Source organism: Eublepharis macularius, chromosome 16 (genome assembly GCF_028583425.1).
Source record: "Eublepharis macularius isolate TG4126 chromosome 16, MPM_Emac_v1.0, whole genome shotgun sequence".
NCBI lineage: Eukaryota > Metazoa > Chordata > Lepidosauria > Squamata > Eublepharidae > Eublepharis > Eublepharis macularius.
Window position 1 is genome coordinate 46,139,488 of NC_072805.1, and position 26,541 is coordinate 46,166,028.

General features: G+C 46.7%; 1 protein-coding gene across 6 annotated transcripts in view; it reads right to left on the minus strand.

The window, feature by feature from the left end:
* Positions 1-1,328: 1,328 nt before the first annotated feature.
* FBXO31 (F-box protein 31) overlaps positions 1,329-26,541 on the minus strand; it is a 30,516-nt gene continuing 5,303 nt past the window's right edge. For 2 of the 6 annotated variants that reach the window (XM_055000194.1, XM_055000197.1), the window contains exons 2-10: positions 21,097-21,168; positions 20,382-20,468; positions 16,037-16,113; positions 14,132-14,299; positions 13,345-13,419; positions 11,455-11,564; positions 9,490-9,643; positions 8,737-9,089; positions 1,329-7,453 (exon numbers count right to left, since the gene is read on the minus strand). In XM_055000194.1, coding sequence (XP_054856169.1) covers positions 7,231-7,453; positions 8,737-9,089; positions 9,490-9,643; positions 11,455-11,564; positions 13,345-13,419; positions 14,132-14,299; positions 16,037-16,113; positions 20,382-20,468; positions 21,097-21,168 — 1,319 coding nt within the window. In that variant the 3' untranslated portion in view covers positions 1,329-7,230. Of the gene's footprint in view, positions 7,454-8,736; positions 9,090-9,489; positions 9,644-11,454; positions 11,565-13,344; positions 13,420-14,131; positions 14,300-16,036; positions 16,114-20,381; positions 20,469-21,096; positions 21,169-23,709; positions 25,097-25,119; positions 25,232-26,541 lie in introns of those variants that run through there. The other 4 variants (XM_055000198.1, XM_055000196.1, XM_055000199.1 and 1 more) reach the window with 4 other exon arrangements.

Genomic DNA, 26,541 nt, shown 5'->3' on the forward strand with positions numbered 1-26,541 from the left:
CCCATGTATACAACTGCAATTATTCAAAAAACTTTTTGTACTAGTGAAAGTATGAAACCAAAGTTGATTCATTTTAATGCACATTGTTATTTATGATTGATTAAAAATTCTACAATTTAATACAATTTTAGCTTTGGGGATATTGACCTTGATTATCTAAACACAATGTCCTTTTCAACTTCTTTGGTTGGCTGGTTCTTCTGGGCTGAAGTTTCTCCCACCTCCTTTTTTTAATTTTTGACATTTCTAAATTCTCCACTCCCCCTATTTGGAGAGGTTATAAAGTTCTCAACTTATCCTTTTTTAATTACTCTGATCAGTCCAGTATGCAATAAATGTCCCTTTCTGCACTCATTGGACCTGATCTGGTGGTTCTGCATTTGTTCAGTAATACGCACATTGCAGGAATGTTCACAATTTTAATCAACCACTCTCTGAATGCTGGGATTTTAGGATTTTCCCAATAGCCCTGTAAATTTCCAAGAGACACTCTAGAATCAAGACTGCAAGCTGGCCACAAATCACCACGCAGCCCTTGAATCTATTCGGTGACTTAGCCTCACACAGGGCAGTTGTCAGGATTAAACAGCTGTCAGAACCACGTACACCGGCCCGAAAGAACAAAGGAACAAAAAAAATGTAATCATCCCATCAGGGCTGCCAACAGCTTTTCTTACATGAAACTCAACATAGGAAATTCTTGTCACCCAGTATTGTTGGGGGTTCAGAACTGAAGGTACTTTGGAATCTACTGAGGAAAGAATCGGATCGCAAGCACTGGGTGGTGGTGGAGGAAATCCCTCTCCCTTTACTAATACCTTTGTGCTAATGGAGGGTTTCCTACTTGCAATAAGCATGCTGCAGTTCTCTATAGGAGAGCGCCCCCTGCTGCAAGCCATTATGCCTGCAGAGAGTAAGAAAATTTTTGCCAAAGGAAAACAGCTGCGGCAAACTAGCATCTAACCTAGAATTAGGCTGCATCTGAGTCTCCTTTAGAAACACTCTAACCCTGGGTCATAACTAAAACTGCTGTTAATTTCAAGGGGAGCTGGCCCTGCCTAGCTTTGAATCTGCCCCAAGCCAGAAGGAAAACCTAAAACAGAAGTGAAGCGGATCTAGGATGCTAGATTCAGAATTTGCGAACAAGTCCTTTCCCTTGGCTTGACAGGAACTCTGACGCCAACTCCACAGCAAGGACAAACTCGTTTCCTATTCTCCAAAAAAAAAAAAGGGGGGGGGGAGGCAAGGTTGACCCTGATACTGCTGGTGGTGGAGAAATCAACACAACTCTGACGGTCTAGAATGAGCAAAAAAAAACCAACTTGGTCTCAGGTTCTCAAAATCTTTTTTATTTTTATCATCAGAAAAGGGTTCTTGGGCAACCATCAGCAAGTAGGAAAGGTGTAGCTGAAAGCTCACTCATCTGACACCTAGAAAGCAGCAGCGTCTCAGCTCCCTGAACCACATCCAGGTCGTTGTGTGGAGCGTTGACCATGACATTGCAGCCCACAGACACGGTAGGAGGAATGCCTGGGTGGGGGGCTTGCTTTGCCCCCATATAGTTCAGAGAGCAGCACGCTTGAAGAGGTACCATTCCAAAGACGTTGGTAGTAGGACAGATGGAACCCGGGAACTGTTGCAAACTGCAGCTCACACACTACGAGGAAAGGAAAAAAGGAATTCCCACACCCAAGTCCAGCAACATGGGAGTTTGAAGGGCTAATGAAGATGCATTTCTGAAGAAGGATGCCACTCCCACCCCCTCGCACAGGGAAAGGTTGCACATCTCCTAGCAGAGGAAACTGAAGGTTGACCACATGAAAAATGCTCAATGCAAGAGCCGAACCAGCTTACTTCCTTGGAAGAAAGCTTAAGCACCTGACATTACATTTGCATGCACACAACCACTGTTGTGCTTGCCTCTCCTATTTATGTGCCTTCCCCCAAATCCAGGTAGAGACCTGGCACTTCACACAGCGTAATGCAGCACAGCACAAAAGGACCCACCTTTCTCCCTCCCTGATCATATTTCTCTAGTGAGGGTCATGCAAACGGATTCCATTCATCTCTTAGAGCCAGTTGCTAATATTGCCAACACCAGCATGACTAAAGAAACAACTCAATATGATGGAGGGGAACGCTTTCTAGAGAGGAACAGCCAGGATTCTCAATGGCTGGGATAATTGGAGGGAGGGGTCATGCTATATCTTTGTAAAATTGTGTTTATGTTTATGGAAATGTCCTTGAAATTAACTGTACTAATTTCACACTGTGTAATCCGCCTTGAGTCTCAGTGAGAAAGGCGGACTATACATGGCAAAAAAAATTTAAAATTAAAAATATGGGGTTCCCCAACAATGCCCCTTCATTTTCTCCCCTTTAAGTCAGAAGGAGTGCTTTTCCCTAAAAGGAAGAGGGCAAAGTTCCACGGGCGGGGCACAGCTACAGTCAAAGCCACACGAGTCTCCCCCCACCCCACCCCTGCCCCACAAATACTGCGTGAATTGCCTCTCACCTTGCTGGGATCCCAACATAAAAGCCACTGCCTCCACCCCCCAACCTGTCATAGATATATAGTCTGCTTGCAAATATTTAAAAAGAGCAATAAATAAATAAAACTGGCAAGGCCAGGGCAATGCTTTCCAGTGAAATCCCTGTGTGAGCCGGCAGGCAAAAATCAATTCCACCCTTGCCCAGTACAGTTGGGGATTGCAGCAAGGGTCGGCCTGACCCCAGCCGGGCAGGAGAATGAGAGCTTGCCAAGAGCACCCAAACAGAGATTTCCCATCTGGACTCTCCCTTACACCCCTGAGACCAAACCCTACCATCCTACAAACACCACACCACAGGGTTCACCTGCATCCACAACACACACACACAGAGTCGACAGGAGACATCTTACACAGGGATGCTCAAGTGTAGGGAGACTCAATGTTAGCCAAAGGCTCCGTCAGTTTCACCTCTCTGCAGAGGGTAGTTTAAAAAGAGAACCTGCAGAGATCACTCCTCAGAGGGTTTGTTAATTTCATCCTTGCCTCCCCCAAGAGGAAGTGAAATTGACAGACCCTTGGGGAGGTGAAGATGAAATTAACAAACCCTCTGAGGAGTGATCTCTGCTGGCTCTGACTTTTTAAACTACGCTTCCCGGCTAACATTGTCTCTCTCTGCACTTGAGCATCCCCGTGTTAAGATGTCTCGTGTAGAGACAGACTTTGTTACAGCAAGTTTCATGGCTCCAAGGTGGGAGGGACAGGTAAAAAGAAAGCTGACGCTTCCTATGGTTGTGTGGCCATTTTCTGACCAGTACTGCATTTTGTTTGTGCCATTTCTGCCAGGTAACCTGCAGCACAGAACTTGCCACTCCAGCTTACAGGAGCAACTGTACAAAGCAAAGTCAGAGAAAGCTACAGGAAGAGAGGAAAGAACAGGCAGGCTAGCAGACGTCCCCTCCCACTTCATGCTACCAAATGCAGATTTCAGCTGCTGGCTACCTTGGCGTGTCAGTTCATACCGATTTTATAAATGCTGTTTGCGAACTGTCTGAAGCAGACCGATGCGCCCATGCAGGCATTCCCTCTGTGAACACATCTGCAGTTGCCAGGAGCATCTCAGCAGCTGTGTTCTGTTGGATCAACAGCAGCAAATAAAACGTTAAGCAAGTTCATGATCTTCGCTCAGCGGCAGAGCGGAGTTTACCCTGTGAACAGATGAGATGCCAGCTGAAGGCCAAGCTGGCACACAGATTTCCATGCCCCATGCCTGGAACAGGTCATGTCGAATTCAATACTTGCTCGTTTGTTCAGTTCTGCTACGAACCCACCCACCCCTTCCAAGTTGCATCGCAGAAATCAAGTTCTCTGCTATAAACAGTAAAAAGCAAAGAAATCCAGCTGGCTCTAAAACAGAATCGTTCCCGCACTTCCGGAAGTGACTGGCCAAGCCTTTGACCTTCAGGCAAATGCTCCAAAGGCTTGTAGTTTTGCACAAGCAACTCTCGTGAGCCCAGGTGAGGCTTGAGCTCGCCTAAGCACCAGGGTCCCAAAGGCACATCAACCTGATTTTAAGTGATGCCACTTCCACACAGTCACTCTGGCTCTATGACGAGTAGGTAACGCCTACTGGACCAGCCACACAGTCAGCAGCTAAAACCTCTTTCGTGCAATCGAGAAGCGCAGCAACCGCCAATCCATTAGCCTGCAGCAGCTCCATTTAGGTTACTCAGAACATAAGAACCACAAGACATTTAGTCGGAAGTTTTCTTCTGCATCGCCCTGGAGACTTCGCTCCTAAGACTAACCCTCACTTCAGGATGCCTTCTCTCAGCCAGTTTCATCCTCCCATTCTCTCCGCCTCCTGTGAACATCCACATATCAGCTTCCCAGCATTCCTATTCAGCCATCCTGTCTCTCTGTATCCCAGTCAGCAACTCAGCTCTTCCCACCCACCCTAACCCTGACCTTGGTTTCCCTCACCCGCTTCCTATTTGATTAAATTTATGAGTTGCAAGCTGGCGTGTATTACTTTTCGGTCTGTGCATTTTGCACCCCAGTCCTGCAAAGAACAGATGGTGGTGCCCTGAGCCAGCTCAACCCAGGGCTACGCTGGAACCGACGGACTGTGCTGCTCCTTCATACAAACACAACTGTTCTTCTTCCCTGGTGCAGTGATAGCTACAGGTGCATTTCATAACAATGACACTGTCACAACAGAGGAAAGAACAGCTTCTTCTTCTCTAAGCCCGGGAAAAGAACAAATCACACACCGAGGAAAGGAAACTGCATTCATGTTTGCTCGAAAAGGCTAAGGGGGGCGCGGGGGGAGGGAGCAGCCAAGGATTCCTGACCAAAGACAGCCAGAAGGAAGCTGAATGAAATGAACGCGTAGAAAGGAAAAGAACAGCTCATTGCTCTGGCAAGGAGCGGCTTGCTTGATTCAGGCATATGCGCCAGTGAGAACTTGGGCCTCCCCCCTCCCTTTCCAGTTTCTCCTTCTGGGGACTGTGGGGCTTGAGCATTTTGCAGCAGGTGGGAGACTTATCAGAGTCTCCAAGATAAGCTGGTAATCCTTTAAAAAAAATAGTAGTCACAGGAAGGTGCCGGCAGCAGGGGAGAAAACCATTCCAAGAAGACTGTGCAAATCAAACAAGTTTGCAAGATCCAAGAGCTTAAAAAAGGGGTGACGCAATTAAAAGGGAACCTAAGGGCAGCAAGAGGTCCCAGCTGCTGGCACTAAGGCTTGCACAGGCCAGGCACTGATAGTGTATCACAGTGTCCATACAAGAGGAAGGAGGCTACAGCTACCAGGAACGTGTGGTTTGGGACTAGACTCTGACTGGATCTGCTGAACGCTGTCAAACAACACTACTACCTTTTTAAGTTCTGCAGCACCTGGAGGCTGGCACAGTTGAGAGTGTTACAGCCTGTGATTGAGTAGCTTTCCCTTACCCAGCAGCTGGAGGGGGGGGGGGGAAGAGACCCTGGAATCTCCCACCCTTCAAGAGGCACATGTGGCTGATAAAGCTTTGGAGGGGAGAGAAGTGACGTTCCCCAAGAGAAAGAGGATGCCATTCCAAGCCATCAGGGGCCTGATGCTGCTGGGTTCTGATTCCCTGTTGCAGGCTCAGAACCAGGGGGGGGGGAAACATGCAGCAACTCTTTCGGCCCACTGTCCCAGAAATCTCTCTGCAACGGGCAAAGATCCAGAGGAGTTAGCCGTGTTAGTCTGTAGTTGCAAAATAGTAAAGAGTTCGGTAGCACCTATTAGATACTGGCATTTGTGACACCAGTATATTGGGTGATGAAAAATAATCACCTATCTTTGATTATTTAGCAACAGGGGCCAGAGTTTCCTCTACTTCTCTCGCACGTTTACAAGGTCTCATTATCCCTGCTTACTGCTTGTAAAAATACAAAGCTAGAATTCAGACATAAGCTTATTTAACACTTTTCTCTTGCTTCTCTTATTTTCCCAGCGTTTCACTTAGGTAGAATACTTATCCAATATAAACAGGGTATTTATCCATTTAGGCTGATGTTTTCCAATGTTTTCCAAGTGTTATCAGAACAGCTGGCTCCTTATCAGAGCAAAATAGAGACAGAAGCTGGGAAGCTAGGAAATGTCCTTAATTATACTTCCATGAAACTATTCTAAGCAGACAGTACATTAGGAAAAAAAAGTAATTATCTTAAAACCTTTTAAACTGCTCAGCGTCTTCCAAGCTGTAAATTCAGCTGTCTGTCCTCATCTCCGCCCACCAGAAGTCCTCTCTTTTCCTTTCACTCCTTCCTCTTCTCTAGATGAAAGCCCAGCATCTTCCAAATCTGAGCTTTGATTACAGAGCTTTGCTCTCAGCTCTCGTCAGAGTGCTTTGGCTTGTTCAATTGTTGTTATTTTTCTGCCCTTTGTCAAAATATTTCTAAAGCAAAGGGAATTTTTCACTGATATCTTATTTGCTTCTGTTGCAACATTCGCTCCAAATTTCCAAATTCTTTTCTTTGGATGCATCTGACAAAGAGAGCTGTGGTTCTCGAAAGCTTATGCTGCAATAAAGTTGGTTAGTCTTAAAGGTGCTACCGGACTCTTTACTAAGAAAGGGCAAAGAGATTTCTGCCACTGCTTTCTCTCACCTCCTCCAAGCTCTTGATGCAATGAATCTCTCTGTCTGGCCCTGGGAAATGCTATAGCCCTACAAGGTTTGATACCCATTTATCTTGGGAGGGAAATGAGTCCTAGCATGAGAGGGGGAAGGCAGAGTTAGTTTAAAATCTCTTTATCGATAGTGGCAGCTCGGCCTTTTGAAAAGCAATCAGATTCTAAAGCGACAGACACATGTTCAGAAAAGCCCATGGCTACGAAATCGTCCCCAAAGCAGCTTGTTCGCACAGGGAGAACACCAGCTGTTAGTTTTAATATACACCCTCCGATGGCCATTCAATTATTTACACGGCCTGCCAAGCGCTGGACTTGATCTCCCTGCTCAAACACTATCCTCCTTTAAAAAACAAAATAGACACTTCACAGACATGCTCAGCAGCCCTGTGGTGGGCTGCCTTTCAAATATACAGAGCTATATTACAAACTATACATAACAGGCTGGGAAAATATAATTAATGCTCCAAGGAGTGTGTACACATTTTGGTAAAAAGGCCTTATGGACAAGTGCATGCTGTCTGCCGTGGGGAGGGCAGATGGGGACGCGGCCTCCTCCTCTGGCACGTGGGCAGCCCCCTATCACGACGTCAGTAACTGAATGTTTTTCAGCATCTCGTCAAAAGCCTCCCGGGACGGCGCCTCCGCATTCTGGAAGGAGACTTTGATGCGGCTGTAGAGGCTGAAAGACTGCAGCTCTAGCCAGATGAAGCCGAAGCGGTCATCATCAAACAAGACGAAGACACCGGGGGTCCGCTCGGGACTGGTGAAGCCGTGGCCTGCGATGAGTCCTGTGCCATAGAAGCTGAGTAGACAACCACACAAAGAAGACAGTGAGAGAGATCCCCCTTGTGGAACTGTAGCCTGACAAAGACAGTGATGCAATACCTGCCCCTTCACTAGCAATGCTCAGAAAGACCGAAATTCAATCCCAGGAGCGCCAACATGAAGCTCGCTCCACCATGCCTCGTCAGCTTTGCCGTTCCAGCCCCACTGCAAGCAGTTTCCACCACTTTTGGCTTCCCATCAGTTCTAAGATCCAGAGGAGTTAGCCATGTTAGTCTGCAGTTGCAAAATAGCAAAGAGTCCAGTAGCACCTTTAAGACTAACCAACTTTACTGTAGCATAAGCTTTCGAGAACCACAGCTCTCTTCGTCAGATGCATCTGACAAAGAGAGCTGTGGTTTTCGAAAGCTTATGCTGCAATAAAGTTGGTTAGTCTTAAAGATGCTACTGGACTCTTTGCTATTTTGCATCAGTTTTAAAGTATCTTTCATTCACGCGTATTCCAGTGGGTGAACATGTCACGTTATTAATGGAGAATAAGCACACACACCCCGCCCCCGCAGATAATTAGAAGAGACAGACCCACACAGCAACTGCATTTTTTCAGAAGAGCAGTAAAAAAAAATTGTCCCATTTTACGTTCGCTTCATATCACTCATAAGGGAAAGCACAGTATTTTTAAATGGTTTCTGGCCGTTCTTTCTTCTGTCCCCCCAATTTTCACTTGCTCCACGTGCATCTCACAGGTTTGCCGCAAGGAGGACCCGGGGACGATCATTTCTTTACCCCACCCCTACCCAACAGCCCAGTCTCTTCTCCTTGGACACAACGCAAGCCCTGATCATGGCTTCTAAATAAACAGTGAGTGAGGGGAGATGAATAGCCTGGACAGCCCAAGGGACATCTACCTCCTCCTTGGGAGGTTTTTAAGCAGAGGCTAGATGGCTGGCAGCAATGCTGATTCTGTGAACCTGGGCAGGTCATGAGAGGGAGGGCAGGAAGGGCTACATCAGGGCTTAGTTCTTGTGGCCCCTTCTTACACGCCCAGGGTAAGGCCGATCACCACCCTGGGGTCAGGTGGCAATTTTCCCCAGGCCAGTTTGGCTGGTGATCCTGGAGTTTTTTTGCCATCTTCTGGGCAACGAGTAAGGGTCACTGGGTGTGTGTGTGAGGGAGTGGTATTTGTGCATTTCCTACACTGTGCAGGGGTGGACTAGATGACCCTAGAGATGCCTTCCAACCCTATGATTCTACAGAGAACACAGAGCAAATCTGCAATACACAACAGCTAGTGGTACGCACCACGCTCTGCAGGTCCGGGGGTAGTCTTCATTCCTGGATGCAACACCTGCCGGGAGGACAAAGGGCTGCGGAGGGGGCTGGGCAGCTTCCCCTTCTCCAGCGGCAGAGGCCCCTGCCCTGTCCTCTTCCCTTTGGCAGGGCCCAGGCTGAGGCTGGCCCTCTTCTTCCAGCTCCTTGCCTTCCTGGGCGCCTTCTTCCAGCCCCTGCTGCTCTCGCCTCACCTGCTCCTGCACTTCCAGGACGATGCGGGAGAGCTCGCTGAAGTTACTCTGGTTTTCTATGTCCGGCAGGCGGATGGGATGAGCCAGGTCTATCTCCACGGTCTGCTGGCCAGCTGGGATGTTGGGGTCTCCCTGGAGACAGGCAAGAGTGACTGCGCTGTGAACGGGAGTACCAACAGCTGCCCTCTCCGTCACTGGACCAGCTCTGCTGCACTCTGATAGGCAGACAGTTCCAGCCTCTCGCTTCTATTCTGCTTTTGTCCCTTCCGCCATATTGCTCCTTCAGCAACTTCCTCAGAGAAAGCCCACTTGGAACAATAATGGCCTTTCTAGACCTTCCACTACCTGTATTGTTCTTTTGCTTCCCTGATACTCGCTCTGTTCCCTTTGCCCTGCTGACCTAAGAAACAGTACTCCTTGTTTTCTGTCAGTCCCTCTTCTGGGCATACGATCTGTCTAGTTCGTCCCATTCTCATGTCCCAGCAAGCAATTTGCCTGTGGCCCCAGAAAACAGGGAAACAAAGACACTCACTGTTATTTTAGTCCCTTTGGCCTTTTTCCCATGGAAACTCAGCATGACAATTTCAAGGCCGTGGCTCCCGTACGTTCCCTTGAAAAGGCCTGGCTTGATTAGGTCGTCGGGGCTACACGGAGGGAGGAAGATGCGCCTGTATGTCAAACAGTTGCTGAAATATAAAACAAAAGCACAGGTCCATGTGTACTGGCCATCTCAGAATCAGTTACGTTTCATTATGTAAAACAATACACTCACAAACCCACTTTTGTGTCATTCTGCAAACTACGTAAAACGGGGTTGTTCAGGAGGGCTTTTCTATAAAGGTAATAGGTTTATACTGTAACAAGACAGTTCAAGGAGATGTTTCCAAAAGGGACTTGTGGGCTACGGCATTGTGTATAGGACATCATCTGTTTGCTATATGTATTATCCTGCTGTCACAACATTATTTTCTACTGACATAATACCATTTTTCTGTATTGTATCTGCACTCCACATCATGTCTAATATGCTATGCTTATTCAGAGATCCAGAGGAGTTAGCCATGTTATTTTATTTACTTACTTACAGTTTCTATTCCACCCTCCCCACACCGGCAGGCTCAGGGCAGATTACATTCGTACACTTTAAAGTTTTACATTTCACAATTTAAAATCCCAGTAAATACAATATAAATATTTAAAAACGTAAGCAGCATAAAAAAAGTTTTACTCCATGTGTCAAGTCTGTAGTTGCAAAACAGTTAAGTGTCTAGTAGCACCTTTAAGACTAACCAACTTTATTGTAGCATAAGCTTTCGAGAACCACAGCTCTCTTCGTCAGATGCATCTGACAAAGAGAGCTGTGGTTCTCGAAAGCTTATGCTACAATAAAGTTGGTTAGTCTTAAAGGTGCTACTGGACTTTTTACTATTATGCTTATTCAGGTTTCTGTAATCCTAGTGCTAGTACAGTGCCTATTAGGTATCTTATTATATTGACCGTATCAACCTAGACCGTGTAATCTGCTTTGAGTCTCAGCAAGAGAGCAGACTGTAAATTGAGTAAATAAATAAGTTTCTATCCTTCCTGCTTGGGGAAGGCAGCTTCACCATATATGAGTAGAATTTGGGGTCAAGAATTCCAGCTTAATGTTAGCCTGACAGCCATAGTGGGTACAAGTTAAGGGGCAAGGATAATATGCATCACCATGGATTACTAAAGGTAAAGGTGCAAGCACCGAGTCATTACTGACCCATTGGGGGACGTCGCATCACGACGTTTTCTTGGCACTTTTTGTTACGGAGTGGTTTGCCATTGCCTTCCCCAGTCATCTACACTTTACCCCCAGGAAACTGGGTACTCATTTTACCAACCTCGGGAGGATGGAAGGCTGAGAGCGGGACCACAAGTGACGCCTGACACAGGTTGGAAACTTGCCAGCTTCCCTCAAGTTTTGATGGGAAATGTAGGCAGCTTGGCGGAATGTTGGACACGTGACAGTTGAAAAGTCCGTTGGACAGCAGTCAGAGAGCCAAGCTGCAAGACCAGGATGCCTACATTTCCCATCAAAACTTGAAGGAAGCTGACTAGTGTCCAACCTGTGTCAGGCGTCACCTTGTGGTCCCGCTCTGAGTCAACCTTGAGCCGGCTACCTGAACCCGGCTTCTGCCAGGATCGAACTCAAGTCGTGAGCAGAGCTTGGGCTGCAGTACTGCAGCTTACCACTCTGCGTCACGGGGCTCTTCCCATGGATTTACTATTACTTCTTAATATCCCCCGCTCCCTGACCTCCACTTCTGAACAGCATGACTACTATATCCTGCCCCCAACCATTCAATTTCTTGCCAAAAAATCCCAAACCGTTGCAACTTTGACTGCAGAATGATGCAACAATCAAGACTGTACATACACACAGTTTTCTTGCATGATTTATTCCAAACTCAGTCTTAATTCTCGTCAGATACGGGATCCCCCAAAACAGTCCCTCTCACCCGCTTACTCATATTGACTGGTGTAGATGAACTTCATCAAGATAAGCTCCTGCATGTGTTCATGGAAGATGTCTTCCAGCGTCCGCCCCCATTCCTCTCTCAGCCACGTCCGAAATTCCTGTGGGCACCAAATCGGAAGAAGCAAAGCTGATCAATCACAGCTGCCTGGCTCCCAGCCCTCAGAAGGGGCCCTGGAGGCACACTGCCCTACTCTTCTAGTCATCCCCTGGCTCCCACCCCCATTTCGACCCTTCTCAGAGAACCATAAACTTCAGAATTCTCTGGGGAAAGACCGGGCTTATACACCGGCCTGTTTCCAAAGCACACATGCTCCGTCCCTGTTTTACCCTCTCCATATCTATTCCCACTCACACACTGGCTAGGAGGTTCCAAAGTTTCATTTCACCAAGGTTAATTTAAGATAGTGTAATAGAAAATAACCTGTTTTAGGAGCCTGAGAGCCAAGCTACAAGAGACGAATTACACGAGGAGGAGCACGTGAAGGGAGTCGCAATGTTAGCCGGGAAGCTGAGTTTTAAAAGAGATCAGAAGGCTTTGTTAATTCCTCCTCTACAGAGCCAGGGAGATCTGCTCAGAGGGTTTCTTAATTTCCTCTTTGCCTGTAAAAGGGGAGGTGAAACTGACAGAGCCTTCTGGAGGCAAAGAGGAAATTAACAAACCCTCTGAGCAGAGATTTCCCTGGCTCTGTAGAGAGGGGAAATTAACAAAGCCTTCCGATCTCTTTTAAAACTCAGCTTCCCAGCTAACACTGCGACTCCCTTCACGTGCTCCTCCTCGTGTAATTCGTCTCTTGTAGCTTGGCTCTAAGTTGTTGCTTTGGCACTACAATCCACCGATACTGATCGGTTATTTTATTCCCATGAACTTTTCCCCAGTGAGCACAATCACCCTGCTCGACTGCTAGAAAGAGGACTCCTCTTCCTCCCATCTGCCCCTTGACAATAAGCATCTCCTTCAGCAGGTATCTACCCACTTGAGCACAGCAGCAGCACGGTAGCATTCACTGCATCACTGAGACTTCGGCCCCTCTCTGCCTCCCTCGCAACCTGAGTCAGACACAGGTGGCACGTCCCTTTTCACCTGCACTATGCACACATCCTGTTTTACTGGGCAGAGAAAGACAGCAGTCGGGCATGATCCAGGAGAGAGTCGGTGGGAGGGGAAGGATCCCAGAAATGCAGTTTCAGATACAGCATGAGATACTTTAAGAATAGCATGTATACAGTTCTCCCTGGGGTCTCAAAAGTGGTTTGCTAGACAGCACTGGGGGCTCCAGTTCGCCATGAGACTAGATGCATGGTTCTCTCATTTCTGGCCAAAGAAAGAACAGCTTGTCCCCGCTTCTCGATCCACACAGAAGAGGAATTGCAAGCCACTCCCTGCTTAGCTGTGTTTCTTCCTGACCTGGGATTCAGAACACAGTTTCACTGTAGGGTGCTGAAGCAGTTGGAGAGCAGCCAAGGCCTGAATATAGAATCTGCAAATGACCTTTGGCTTGCATAGGCAGGTCAGGGAAAGTCCAAGCACTGAAAACTTTGCACAACTGAACTCTAGCAAGTAAGTGCCGGTCGTTCCTGAGTGAGCATTCGATATGGGATATCAGAGTTGTCATGACATCCCATTGTGCATCCCAGGCAACCAGAAAGCGACAGTGCCTTGCAAGGTATTTTCCCCAAGCCACACAGATAAATACTTGATCCATATATAGGGATTATTACAAGGGCGGTCTGATGGTCAGCCTAGGTGGGGGCCTGTTTATTGCTTCAACACTGTACAACGCTAAGTGCTTCCAAACAGTCTGAACCGATAAGCGCCACAAGCTGTATTGTGTAGCTCTCAGGTCTTACTGCACCAATTCCTGCCAGGACCAGGTTTACCTCTTGCCTTCCTCCTGCCATACGGTGATGGTCCGTCTGGTTGCACTTTGTTGAAAACTCATCTTTTTTCACTATCTGTAAACAAACAGAACAAAGAACATAGAAAAAAGGAATAATAATAATAATAATAATAATAATAATAATAGAGGAGGACGACGATGACGATGAGGAGGTCTCCGACAGAAACCTGTATCAGCTTAGCAGGGCCAATGAATAATGACATGTGATCTCTGCTTATTGTTGATTGTGCTCCGGATAATTTGAATAATAATAATAATCATCCATTCTTCTAGACAGATTAGTGTCCACTCAGAGTGGTAAACAAAGTCAGTGTTATTACTGTCTCCGCAATAGAGCTGGGGAGCTGGGGCTGAGAGGAGTGACTTACCCAAGGCCACCTACTGAGCTCATGGCAGTAGTGGGATTCCAACCAGCAGAGTGCTCATTCACAGCCCAACCACGTAACCACTACGCTACAGCAGCAGCATGACGGGTTCCGCCCAACCCCTCTTCAAATGTACTACTGGCAGCTAAAAATCTGAAAATGTTTCAGCTCCTAATAAGGAAAGCAACATCCAAAATACTGGATTTCTGCTCCAGCAAAGGACCTTCAAATTAGCATTGCCTTCAGAAGAACGCCAGATTGACACAATTTCCCAGACAGATACTGTAAGAACCTCCAACCAACAAACTGGGTTCAACTGACTGCCGGGCAGGTCAGAAGACAGGCTTTCTTTTGGCACCTCTGGAAACCTGGGCAGGCACGCAAACAAAGTGGGCAGCTCACCTGAATATGTCCATTGTGGGGGCCCTTGTGGCCATACATGCACTCGACCGTGGCGCTCTTCCTTTCCATTAAATGAATTCTGAAGAGGGGCTTGAACCTCATTGGGTCATCCACGTGAGGGTCATGGGGAGGCAAATACATCCAGCCAATGATGAACAAGCCATCTACCTGCCAAGAGCATGAAAAGGACAGAATCAAGACCCGTCACTTTAAGCTAAGCATGCTTCCAAAACAACAGCTCTTTTCCAAAGCGTGCTTGCCCCCCGCCTTAGTGTTGGCTATTTCCAGAGGTGGACACGGACGATCTGGTGTAATACGCTCTACATAGGTCTCCCCTAAAAGCCATCTCAGAGACTCCAGATGTGACTACAGCTCAATTGTTACCAGGAGCTAGGCGAAACATGACTATTACTCCATTTGGAAGTCACTCCACTAGCTACCCATCAGTCACCAGACTCAATTCAAGGTTTTGGCCTTGGGCCTTCCTCTCTGCAGGACTGCCTCTCAGCCTATGGTCCACCACAGTAGCTTTGCTCATCTGAACAGGGCCTTCTGCAAGATAACACCCCACAAATGGGCCAAACTGGCTGCTGCCTGCACATATGCGTTCTCTGTGGAAGCTCCCACCTTGTGGAATGGCCGGCCTAGAGGCCAGAAGCCTCTCTCTTGGCTTTCCACAAACTCTGCAAAGCTGAATTATTCAGGAGGGCCTTTTCACTCAGATAACAGGGCTATGCCATAAGAAATGGCTCAGAGAGATGCTTCAGTAAAGGGGCAGGGGCTGTAGACTATACTACTGGGTACTGCCTGCTGATGTAGGTATGCTCCTACTGGGTAGTTTCTGTGTCGCTGAATAAGTCACGTCAAATGAATGATGTTTTGTTTCAGCAATGCTGTATTCAGAATTATGCCTGCTTTCAACTGTCTGCACTTCATACCCTATTGTGCTGCGCACACACACACACACACACACACACACACACACACACTAATTACCCTCTGATAATATGGTTCTTGCTCAGATTTTCATTGCACATCCTTCCCCAAGGGGAAGGGAAGGTCATCCACAGGGCTTTTGAGTTCTCTGCTCTTCTTGCAAAGCAGTTGGCCCCCCCGGGCTTTTTAAGCTCTGCAGAGCAGCTGTGCTGATGTGAGCGCCTCCAACTAATTAGGTAGAAGGCACCTCAAGTTGGCAGCTCCTCTGTCTGGAAGAGGAAGAGGAGGGGCGCCTGTTCCCTAGCTAGCTGTGAGCAACACAGAACTCTCTCAGCTCTCCCAAGAGCCGGAAAGAACCAGTCATCCTCGTCTCCTGTTGAAAGGGCAGACTGAAGGAAAAGATTCTGAAGCCCAAGACAGAACACCCAAATGGTATCATCCCTTCCCCGTTTATTAACACAGGGCAGCATCAGTGAGAGAAGTTCTCCTGTACAGGTCCAGTATAAACAAACTGAAGCGGCACAAGGAAAAACTCTTGTGTGTTTCTGTGCAGTTTTAATGGGGCCCGGGAAAGAGAACATCTCTGTGACCCTGTAGTGGACCAGATCTCTTGGCTTATTCTCCCTGTGCCACCTTTAGCAGGGTTCCCAATCGACCACCTCAGGTGGCGGCATCACTTTGCCTCAAGCGGGCCATTTCTGCCACTTCTGCATATGCAAGCCTAAATTGGTTCCCGCCCTCTCCCCATCTGAACTGCGAAGGTCTTTTCTCATGTGCCCAGTTGCTCCTCCTTACTAACATAAGCCCACAAGGGAAAGGCCCTGCTTTAAGCCAGTTTTGGTGCCACGCTTTGGGCCAAACCCCGCTTGGTGCAAGGGAGAAATGGTTACTTACGCACGAGCAACGGAGATGGGATTGTCTCTGTGCGGCACAGAAACAATCCCACATTCAGGAGCCGTCTGTACTCACCACCACATTCAACAGTCCCCCGTAGGGTCCAATGTCCGGCTGCCACAGCCCCAAGATGTGTCGGTATCTGTGCAGCACTGCAGAATTGGGGGCAAAAAATAAATAGACCTTTAATGGGATGAGAAGCCAAAGGAAGGGGAAATGCAAGGCAGTAAAGAAGGAGAGGAGCAGAGAAAATGTCCTAAAGCTACAGTGAAGCAGACCTGGGTGCAGGGCTTTTTTTCAGCTGGAACGCGGTGGAACAGAGTTCCGGAACCTATTGAGAAGGGTGACATGGCCAGTGGCCCCGTTCCTTGATCTCCAGACAGAGGGGAGTTTAGATTGCCCTCTGCACAGAGAGCAATCTAAACTCCCCTCTGTCTTGAGATCAAGGGGTGGGGCCACCGGCCATGTGACCATTTTCTCCCAGGGCAACCCACTGATTTCCACCACCTCTTTTCCCAGGAAAAAAGCCCTGCCTGGGTGTATTCTCTGCTCAAAGTGACAGTGCTATGCCAAGGAATTTGAAAGCCTACACAAATTAGGCGAACTGTCAACTTGCATCATATTTTAATTATGTGGGATGAAGACTGCACATTACTGCACATTACTCCATGCACACAAACCTCTTTAAAGTTTATTCACCTCTTCCTCTGGCTTCAGAAGCTTCGTTAAACATTTGTTTAATTGTATTGTATTGGTTACTGACAGTACAATAAACATTTGTTGCTCAAACCTATCTTCAGAGCCATAAAGACATTCTGTATTCTCAAGACTTTGAATTGCACAACTAATACAAGAATTTGCACTGCTTGCATAGAATACACCCAGCTCCCCCCAAAGAGTAATATTTTACAGCTCTCTTGGAAAGATCGGTTTGGCCTAACTGGAGATGGTGGTAGATTTCACCAAGAATAGCTGGAACACAACTTTAGTCACCTTCTTACAAAAATCACATCCCAGTGTCTGAAGAAGGGAGCTCTGACTCTCAAAAGCTCATAATTTGTAAATCCTGTTGGTCTCTAAGGTGCCCCTGGACTGAAATAATAATAATAATAATAATAATAATAATAATAATAATAATAATAATAATAATATGTTTGATTTATATACAGCCCTTCAGGACAACTTAATGCCCACCCAGAGCAGTTTAAAAATATGTTATTATTATCCCCACAACAATCACCCTGTGAGGTGGGTGGGGCTGAGAGAGCCCTGGAAGAGCTGTGACTGACCCAAGGTCACCCAGCTGGCTTCAAGTGGAGGAGTGGGGAATCAAACCCGGTTCTCCAGATTAGAGTCCCGCGCTCTTAACCACTACACCAAACTGGCCCTCTTGCTGTTCTACTGCAGGCCAACATGGCTACCCACCTAAAACTATCTCACTGTGAGCATTTCATGAAGTACAGCCCTGCTCACTTCTGGTAACAATAAAATGAGAGACAGAGCTGAACTACAGATTATGTGGTTTGCCTTTCCATACTGAATGCAGCCAATAGGGCAATTATTTAGAGGGGGAAGAAGGACAATATAGCTTTCCACAAGCCGCATTTACCTACACAGGAGAGAGATTATAAGCATCTGAACATATTTGGGGGGGGGGGCAAAAGCAGCTTTGGGATGGCAATTCACATCATGAAAAAGACACAAAGGGAGAGCCGTCTCTACCTCTGAATGTGGTCCCAACAAGAAGTCAGAGAAACATCTCTGAACTGAGCTAATATGCAGTTCCACCATAGCTGTATCACTGCACACTGAGCCAGGATACAAAGGAGAATCATCGTTGGTTCCCTTACAGTAGGAGTCTTTTACTCGATCGGGCAATCCTTCATCCAAATAAAATGAAGCAGCCAAGAGAGGAGGCGACTGACTGCAAACCAAACAGCAACGAAAAGGCCCCCGAAGGAGAAACCAGCAAAGACTCCTTCCCCCACCTCCCTACAAGTTGGGCAGTTAATGAACTCTAGCAGCTGCTCTTTATGGAATCTTAAAAGATGGGGAAGAATCCCTTATCCCAGCAGCAGTGATTATAAAGATCTTCTGTGTTTGAAGCCCCGGACTACCAGCAAACAAAATGTCAACAACAAGACATGTGACATCCTAATACCCATGGTGCACTTCATCCCTTCCAGAGGCACCAGTGACCTAAGAACACCGCAGAAGTGGTTCCCGGAAAGGCCCAGCTGCTTCACTCATTCCAGTCCCCGGGCTATTGCCAAGCCACAAGGCATGCTCCTCTTTTAAGGTATTAATCCAAGCTTGCTCCCAGCACCCACACAGCAGTTTAGTACGTGCTGTGAATTGAGAATCCCAAACGCACAGAGAGCAATGAAGCACTCTCCTCAGCACTACCCTACTAGAGAAACCACCATAAACTGACCAGAAGAAACCGCTTTGTATGAACCTCAGCCAGCTTGGCAACCCAAATTTCACATGCGACTTTAGGGTTAGTGGCAGCAGAGACGATAAAGAACATAATCCACGGGAGCCTGTGGAAATCCCTTCTTCATTACACTATGCCTTACACAAAAGCACACCTGTCCCCCCGTGTGGCTTTCTGAACTGCTTTGCACATGTTGCTTTCTCCATCTCATTCTTCACGGCTATGACTTTTCTACCAACTAAATATGAAATAAAGACACCAATGAAATGAGAGCTGGCCCTCAAGTCAGAGTTGACTTATGGCGACCCCTGGTGGGGTTTTCATGGAAAGAGACTAACAGAGGTGGTTTGCCCTTGCCTGCCTCTGCAACCCTGGTCTTCGTTGGAGGCAGGGCTCATTTCGAGGGGGAACGCGCAGGAACGCAGTTCCGGCAGTTCCCCAAAGAGGTCACAGGTGGCCCCACCCACCTGACTCTCGGCCATTTTGGGCCCGTTTCATCCTGGATTGGGGCCAAGACAGCCCAGATAGGGCCTCTTGACGGGTGGTGGATCACTCTCCTGTTCAGCAGCAGCCTGATCCTGACCATTTTGGGCCCTTTTCGGCCATTTTCAGCCCCTTTTTGCCATTTTGGGCCCAATTTCGGTCCTGAATGGCCAGGATTAGGTCCAAAACAGCCAGGATAGGTGATGTCAGGGGGTGTGGCATATGCAAATCAGTTGTGCTAATGACACATTTCCAGCGCTGTCAAGGGGTGTGGCGTATGCTAATGAGTTCCTGCAGCTCTTTTTCTACGAAATGACCCCTGGTTGGAGGTCTCCCATCCAATTACTAACCAAGGCTGACCCTGCTTAGCTTCTGAGATCTGACAAGATCAGGCTCTCCTGGTCTAGACAGGTCAGGGTAAAGACATCAATAAAGCCATATAAATAATTCAATTGTTTAGTCCATGTGTTTAGTCCCACACAACATATAAACAACTTGTTTCTATATTGTATGGGATGTGGCATTTATTCTGAAATACTTGAATTCATGAACACTTGCACTTGGTTTTCAGATTCTTTTATAGTTCATCAGAGGTACCGCTTACATTTACGAACACAAAAGGGCCAGGCTGTGTGATACAGGGTCGTGCTGCTTAAATGAGGTGTATGGATTGAATACATGTTTAAGTAAGACGCAAGAACTAAACAACTAATTTATATTGCTTTATTGGTGTCTTTGTTTCATATTTAGTTAGTCTTCACGGCTATTACTTTTCTACTGGTCTCGTTACCGTGACGCTCTCTTTGGTTTGGGTTGGGCTTTCTCCATCTCAGCTTCTCCATGATGGGGCAAGCTTTGCCCGTTGAACATCTGCCCATCACACACCTTGTAAAACTCAAGAGTCTGCAACCACCAAGGCAAGTACCTGTCTGGGACAGGTTCCAAGGGAACTATATTCTCTTCCCCAGACGTTCCTCCACTCCACAACCCTTTGACCCTCCCTCCGGAGGTGGCACAAGCACTCTGTCAGGAAGCCCATGTCAGCCAGTGGCTCAAATCCCTCACCTCATTTTGTTGATGCTTCTTGCATACCCTTCCAGAGGTACCTTTTTCATTTGCCTGTGGTTGTGGAACCTCTCTAGATCTGATCCTTCCTACGGCGTAAGCGTGAAACTCTAAATTTACCCTGCCCTTGACTAATTCCGTACTTATAGCTCTGGAGATCCACACCCACCCCTATCTTATTGGTTTCCAGAAATGCACACTCCCAGCTCCTGGCACAAAAGCAGTGTCAGATTTAAGCACCTGAGAAAGGGGTAAACAGCATCCTTACTGGGCTGCAGCCAATTCCCTCTAACATGAACCCAGTGTTCTGAGACAATGATATTCGGCGCCCAAGTGGGGCAGGAAAACTTTGCTTGCCAGTTCACTGGTAAGGACACACTCCATGCAGGTTCTCGCACACGAGCAGGGCAGAAAGCATTCACAGAAGGTACATACGGTAGGTGTAAACATCTCTGTACTCCATGTGCTCGTAGTCGGGAAGGATTTTCATAAAACGCCCCGACTTCACTCGTGGGTTTATACCTGAGCAGATACAGCAGGGCGAGTGTGAGAACTGTGGTGCTCTTCTTACCATCACACACCAGTCATTTTAACCTGGCAACACTGCGGCACAGACTGAACGCCTGTTGTAGGCAGTTCAGCGGAATGGCAATGTTCTGAAATAAGGGGAAATCCTTTAAAAGCTTCCACTTACATCTCTATGTAGATGTCACCTGGGGAGTCCTACACAAGCTGAAACGTACGGGTTGCTAAACCTAATTTGTCGACGTCCCTTGTCTGTTTCATCTCAGCGGCAAATGTACCAGAAGTGTCAAATCTTTAAAATCCTACTGGAACCACCAAAGCAAGGAGCAACTGTCTGCTGCTATGCCTCCTATCGATAATGGATGTTTTTCTATCAAGGTCTCTGTGCAGTATTTATGTTTTTTCTGCATATCTGAAGAGCGGAGCTGCTCCTAATCTTGACACTGAAGTGCCCTAAAGCGCTAAAGTGAACCATGCTCATTATGAATTCACAGATAAAAAGTCATGGCTGATAAACACAGCAGGGCTGCGAATCAAGACTCTTGAGTCACTCAAGTTAAAGATTCAGCGCAAATTTGTTGTCTAAAATGGAACTAGAGCAGAGCATAAAAAGCTTGGCACGTACGTTTGGCGTACACATCTCGGCAGGACACTCCTGTGATCTCCAGCTTCCGCAGGTTCTCGCATACGCCATATTCTGCAATTAAACAGAGAACTTCACCATCAAGTCATAACTGCACATCCTGAGCTTTTATGTAATAGCATCTGCTGCCCAGAGACACTGAGGGTACAGGACAAAGGTTTGAGGTCGCCTTTCAATATGAATTCTCCAGCGCTTACACTTAAAAAAGCAACCGCAAGTTTCCATCTTCGATAACACTGATGCAGTTCTCCCAGCAACTCCCGAGGAGTCAGCAAATTAAGGTTTATGTTTCCATGCACTCAGGACCTCTCCTCTACCAGTAGCATAGTCTTTGCTGCTGAATCTAGACTGTGAGCTTTGTATGAGTGTGAAAAAAATTAAGATGACAAGAGTTTCCACTGCTGTACCAGTAATGCTGACACACGTGTATGGCTTTGAAGACAGACAGTGGTATGCCACTGTCGTGCACAAACTGTGACTTACAACTAGTCATGTAAAGTGGTCCTTCAGGAGCTTTGTTTAGCCATGAAAAGCCAGTTTGGTGTAGTGGTTTAGAGCAGCAGGACTCTAATCTGGAGAGCCAGGTCTGATTCCCCATGCCTCCAATTGAAGCCAGCTGGGTGACCTTGGGCTAGTCACAGCTCTCTGGAGCTCTCTCAGCCCCACCCACCTCACAGGGTGTTTTGTTGTGGGGATAATAGTAACATACTTTGTGAACCACTCTGAGTGGGCGTTAAGTTGTCCTGAAGGGCGGTATATAAATCGAATGTTGTTGTTGTTCTATCAGACATCATATTTTCCAAATTTCAACATCAAAACGAAGAGCTGTTTAAACAAAGCTGCTTTCTTGGGGCCTGTCTTATAGCACAATGCTAAACAGAGTTACTCCAGTCTAAGCCCGTTGAAATCAATGGGCTTAGACTGGAATAACTTTTCTTAGGATTGCATTGTTAACCTGCAAGCATTGCAGAGATGCCCGTGCTGTCCAAAACCAGCCGGTCGCAACATGTGGCTCGTGAGCTAAGTTTGCCTTGGTTTGTCAGCAGATGAAACCCAACAGGACCGGGAAAAAACATTTCTCGCGTTTAGCTTCCAGAATCAAGACTCGAAGCACCTAATACCCATCTAAGTACCTAACACTAAGCACCTGTTACCCACCCACCCTCATCCATATAATAATGAAGGGCTTCAGACTTCCCCCTGTACTTCCAAATCCATCCAACAATAGCAACAGAACCACCACACTAAGTGCTGGCAAAAGCTTCCAAACACGCACACAGCAAAACTGTTTGTGCTGTAGTTTTAAAAAGAAAAAAACATCTCAGAAGGTAGCAGAGCAATAAAAATCCTGCAACATCAAGGGCTGTGTGGAGGAAATAAACGAGAAGAGAATATATCTAACTCAAAACAGATGAGAGGTCTGTTGGCCGTCCAGTGCCAAAATCCAGCCAGCCTTGCTTGTTCCAGCCTTTGGTGCGCTAGCTAAAGCCAGAGCAGAAGATTAAAGTGGGAGCTTCGCACTTCGAGCACCTGCCAGATATCAGACACCAAAACATCATCTGACATGAAACTCATCTACGCGCACAGGGGGATTTGACTGCAGCCTGCCGAATTCAAAATTAGTTCTTAGTGGCTCTTGCACACACGTCTTAGCTTCAATGCCTGGCTGAGTTACACATTTATCTGCTCCTACGTGAAGGAGACTAAGCGATTTCAACAAATAGTACCTACTACATAGCCGCTTGCAAGTTTATTCTGCTTTGGGCAATGAAAGCAGATCTTTGTGCAGGCTGCGGCTTACACTGTGAATGCTAATGGTGTGTGGATTCTTTTCCACGCAAGGGAAGAGGCCTTGGCAGCAGCCGTGGTCCTTCTCTCCTTCTCACAGCCCTCTGAGATTAGTTCAGCGGACAGGGAATGACTGGTCTCAAGTCACCCAGTGTGTGGGGATTTGGACCAGGCCTCCTTCTCTGGGACACGAGCTCAGAATCTGAACTGCAGCTCAAGTAACCCCTCCATGAACAGGGAGTGCCTAGGGAGCATACTGAGATCTCCCATCCCCTGGGAAATGTATGGTCGTGCATACAGTTCCCAAGCAGGAAGAAAGCCACTGTGCTAAGCAACGTGATTTGTTGAGAACGTGTTTCTCAGCAACAAAGGAGATTCCCATCACATCACCAGCTGCTGCTCTTGCAACATAAAAGCACGTGATGCCATTATTTTGAGAAGTACACAGCTCAACTTGAGCCACATGAAAACACGTGCTCTCGACTCAGACGTTTGTTGCTTTATTTTTCTTCGTAAGAGACAAAAACAGGAGACCTCTGTTCAAGGAAATGCAGATCATTGTTAAAGGAAATGCAAGAACAGTTTCTTCATTTCTTTTTCCCAAAGCTTTGCTTTTAGTCTGAACAATGGAAAATGTCTTTGCATTTTTAAGCATTTGCGTTAACAAATTTTCCAGGGATTTTTTTTGCCTACAATACAGGTCCAAATACACAGAGAACTGCCTAACATCTGACGTTACCCCCTTAAATTGCACCAATTTTTTTAAAGAAATACAAAAGTGGGTTACCCCATGCCAAGAAGACTGACCTCAGACTTTACCAGTGTGGTTTTCTTCGACCCACTTCTGCTCCAATCATTGAATTGCTTGAAGGGTCATCAACATGACAGTTATCCAACAGGCAGGGCTTGCTTTTATATTTAAAAGTCTGTACAGAATCTAGTAGTCTCAAACACCTGAATATTATTTTAAATAACTTTGAATCCGCTGCAAATGCAGGGAGGGCAATGTCCTTCCGGGACTGGACTTAGCGTTTGACCTTTGTGTGTTCTGGAAAGCAAACCTTTCGTCTGGATTTCCACTAACTCCCCTCATTATTTTTATTTATCTCTGAGAAACTGTGCCACTCCAAGTTCCTAAACGTCTTGTTCGAAGAAAGAGACAAAGGAGCTTTAAGGCCTATTAAAATCTGCCATTAATATGAATGAGGTCAGCATGGCGCTCCGGCTGTTTGGATAAGATGACGGAATTAAGCAAAAAGGTTTCTGGCACAACCTACGGGGGACCGATTTGAACCGCTAGCCGAGGGGCAGTTTCAACAATAATGACAGCCTAAAACAGCTAGACACAGGTCAGTTGGGTACTAATCTCTTTCCCAAACTGCTGTTAATATGCAATGCTGACCTATATCTTAGCTTGCTAGAATGACATTGGCACAGAGAAGACTTTAGAAAAGCAACTATTTAGGTAGGCTTAAGTTGCTGCCCCATCCCTGTCTATAACATGGGAAGAATACTACGTCGCAGGAGGCTTGGAAGAGTCAATGAGATCACGTATGTCAACACCTGAAAAGCCAAGTCATATTACTTTTTCTTGAAATGGGGGTGGGGGAGAATTCTGTTTCTGGTATAGTTGCAAAAATTTAAAATCAATATCATTTTGCTTCCTTCAGCAGGCAAGAGGGGCTTTTCTGGGAAACACGGCACTGCTGCAATTATTTTTAAAAAGCTTTCGTTGCTGCAATTCACCAGAGAAATTAAATATTGAAGCCGTTCTAAAGAGTTAATGTGAATGGAAACCACACCCCTAGTGAAAGATAAGGACCCGCCTGTGAGATTGCAGAGGAGGGTGGAAATCTCCAGCGAAAGATCGTTGTTCCACAACTTGGAAGATTCCCAATCCCAGTAGAAACTGGGAATGCTTGTTCCACTGTCACTACTACAGAAGGCGGAGTCAGAAGCAAACACTACACACCCAACCACAAATATTCCATAAGATGGAGGCCTGAAGCAGGTATAAATGAAAGCAAACACGCTCTAGACCGGTCGCTAACTGGAAGGCCACCTTGTCTTTCCGCATGGCAAGACTATTCACCATTCGCTGCTACCAGTCTTATGCAAGCAGGTACCCTGAAGAAAAATAAGAGACTCATAAATAAACTCCGCCCCACCCCAAACCCTCCAAAGTCATTACCAATTAGAAGACAGAAGAAAACTAACCAGAACCCAAGCTCGAGCAACACACGCTGTTCTGCGTTAACCTCTCCAAGATGTGTTTGCTAATGAACTTATTGCCCTGATCCAGAGTTCTGCATGTAGCACAATGGGCAAGCAGAAGTCCGATGCTTCAGGCTCCTCTGGTGCACCTTAGGAAAAGGTACAGGTGTGTGCAGAAGAAGGCTCCTCCTCTGCATTTAGATGAATGGGGAGGTACTACTGAGCAAGGGAGAAGCCGAACTGGAGCTCACGCCACAATTCACCTGGCTGAACATTCCAAAATTATAGGCATCTCTACCACTAGTGCAGACTTTGATCTCGGTTATTTAGAGCACCCAAAAGAGGCTCTCACCACTCATCAAACACTTTAAGATGAAAGGTCGCAGCTGTTTGCATTTAAAGTTACAACATGTTGATTAACCCAGATAAATGAAGCCCCTAGTAGAAGAGGGGCCAGTTCAGGTAGCAGCCCATGGAATGGTCAGTGCCTACTTATAGCCTTGCATAAAACTGAACTGCATCCTTTGGCGTGCCAAAGAGCCCAGTTCAGAGAAAAGCTGTTTATCCAAAAGCATCTCAGCAATAAAAAGGGCATTAGCCCCGAGGTGGCAGCTCCTAAGGTTATTCGGCTAGCTACTGTTTACCCATACCTGACCTCCGAACTGACCCAGAATCACCAAATCAGGAGATGAACTGAGAGGGCCAGCACAGGCCGGTCATCAAAATAGTATGACTTTGGACTTTCAGGGCTAGAACTCACTCAGGCAAGACAATCTCTCTCCGACTCTGGCCTCAAAGCAAAAGTATTAACAAACCCTCTAACAGTTCAAACAAGTCAAGGACTGACCCCAGCACTGCAAATACTGCAGAATTAAACAAGACAATACATCACAAAGAAAAATGTCGAAGGCAGTACCATTCAAAATGGGAACTAAGTACTGCTGGGAGAACAAATGCCAGGAACTTGGTTTTAAACCAAGAGACAAGATGCCAACGATTATTCATAACTTTTAATACATCTCCGAGGAAGAGCAGAGGACAAAAGAGGGACTTAATATGCTGCTGGTGATTCGGTAGTGGACTGTAGTGAATGAGTGCAACATTTCAGTTGCGATTGTTTGTTGTGCACCAGGAGTACATTGAAGCGTGAATTGCAAACTCCCCTTCCACTTGAGGCACACAGTACACACACAACCATTCACGCAACATACTTGTAAATGTGAATACTTGCCCTTAAGAGTTAGCACTACTAGCGTGGGGCTGATCATATTGAGTATTCCCAGAAATTCCTTAGAAGAAAGACTAGACTGTCTACCTGACAGTGGTTGCAGCTTGTTTACTCTCAGGAGCTAGACGGAGCATGCATATCACTCCCATTCTGCAGTCACTCTATTGGCTGCTCATCAGGTACCGAAGTCATGACGA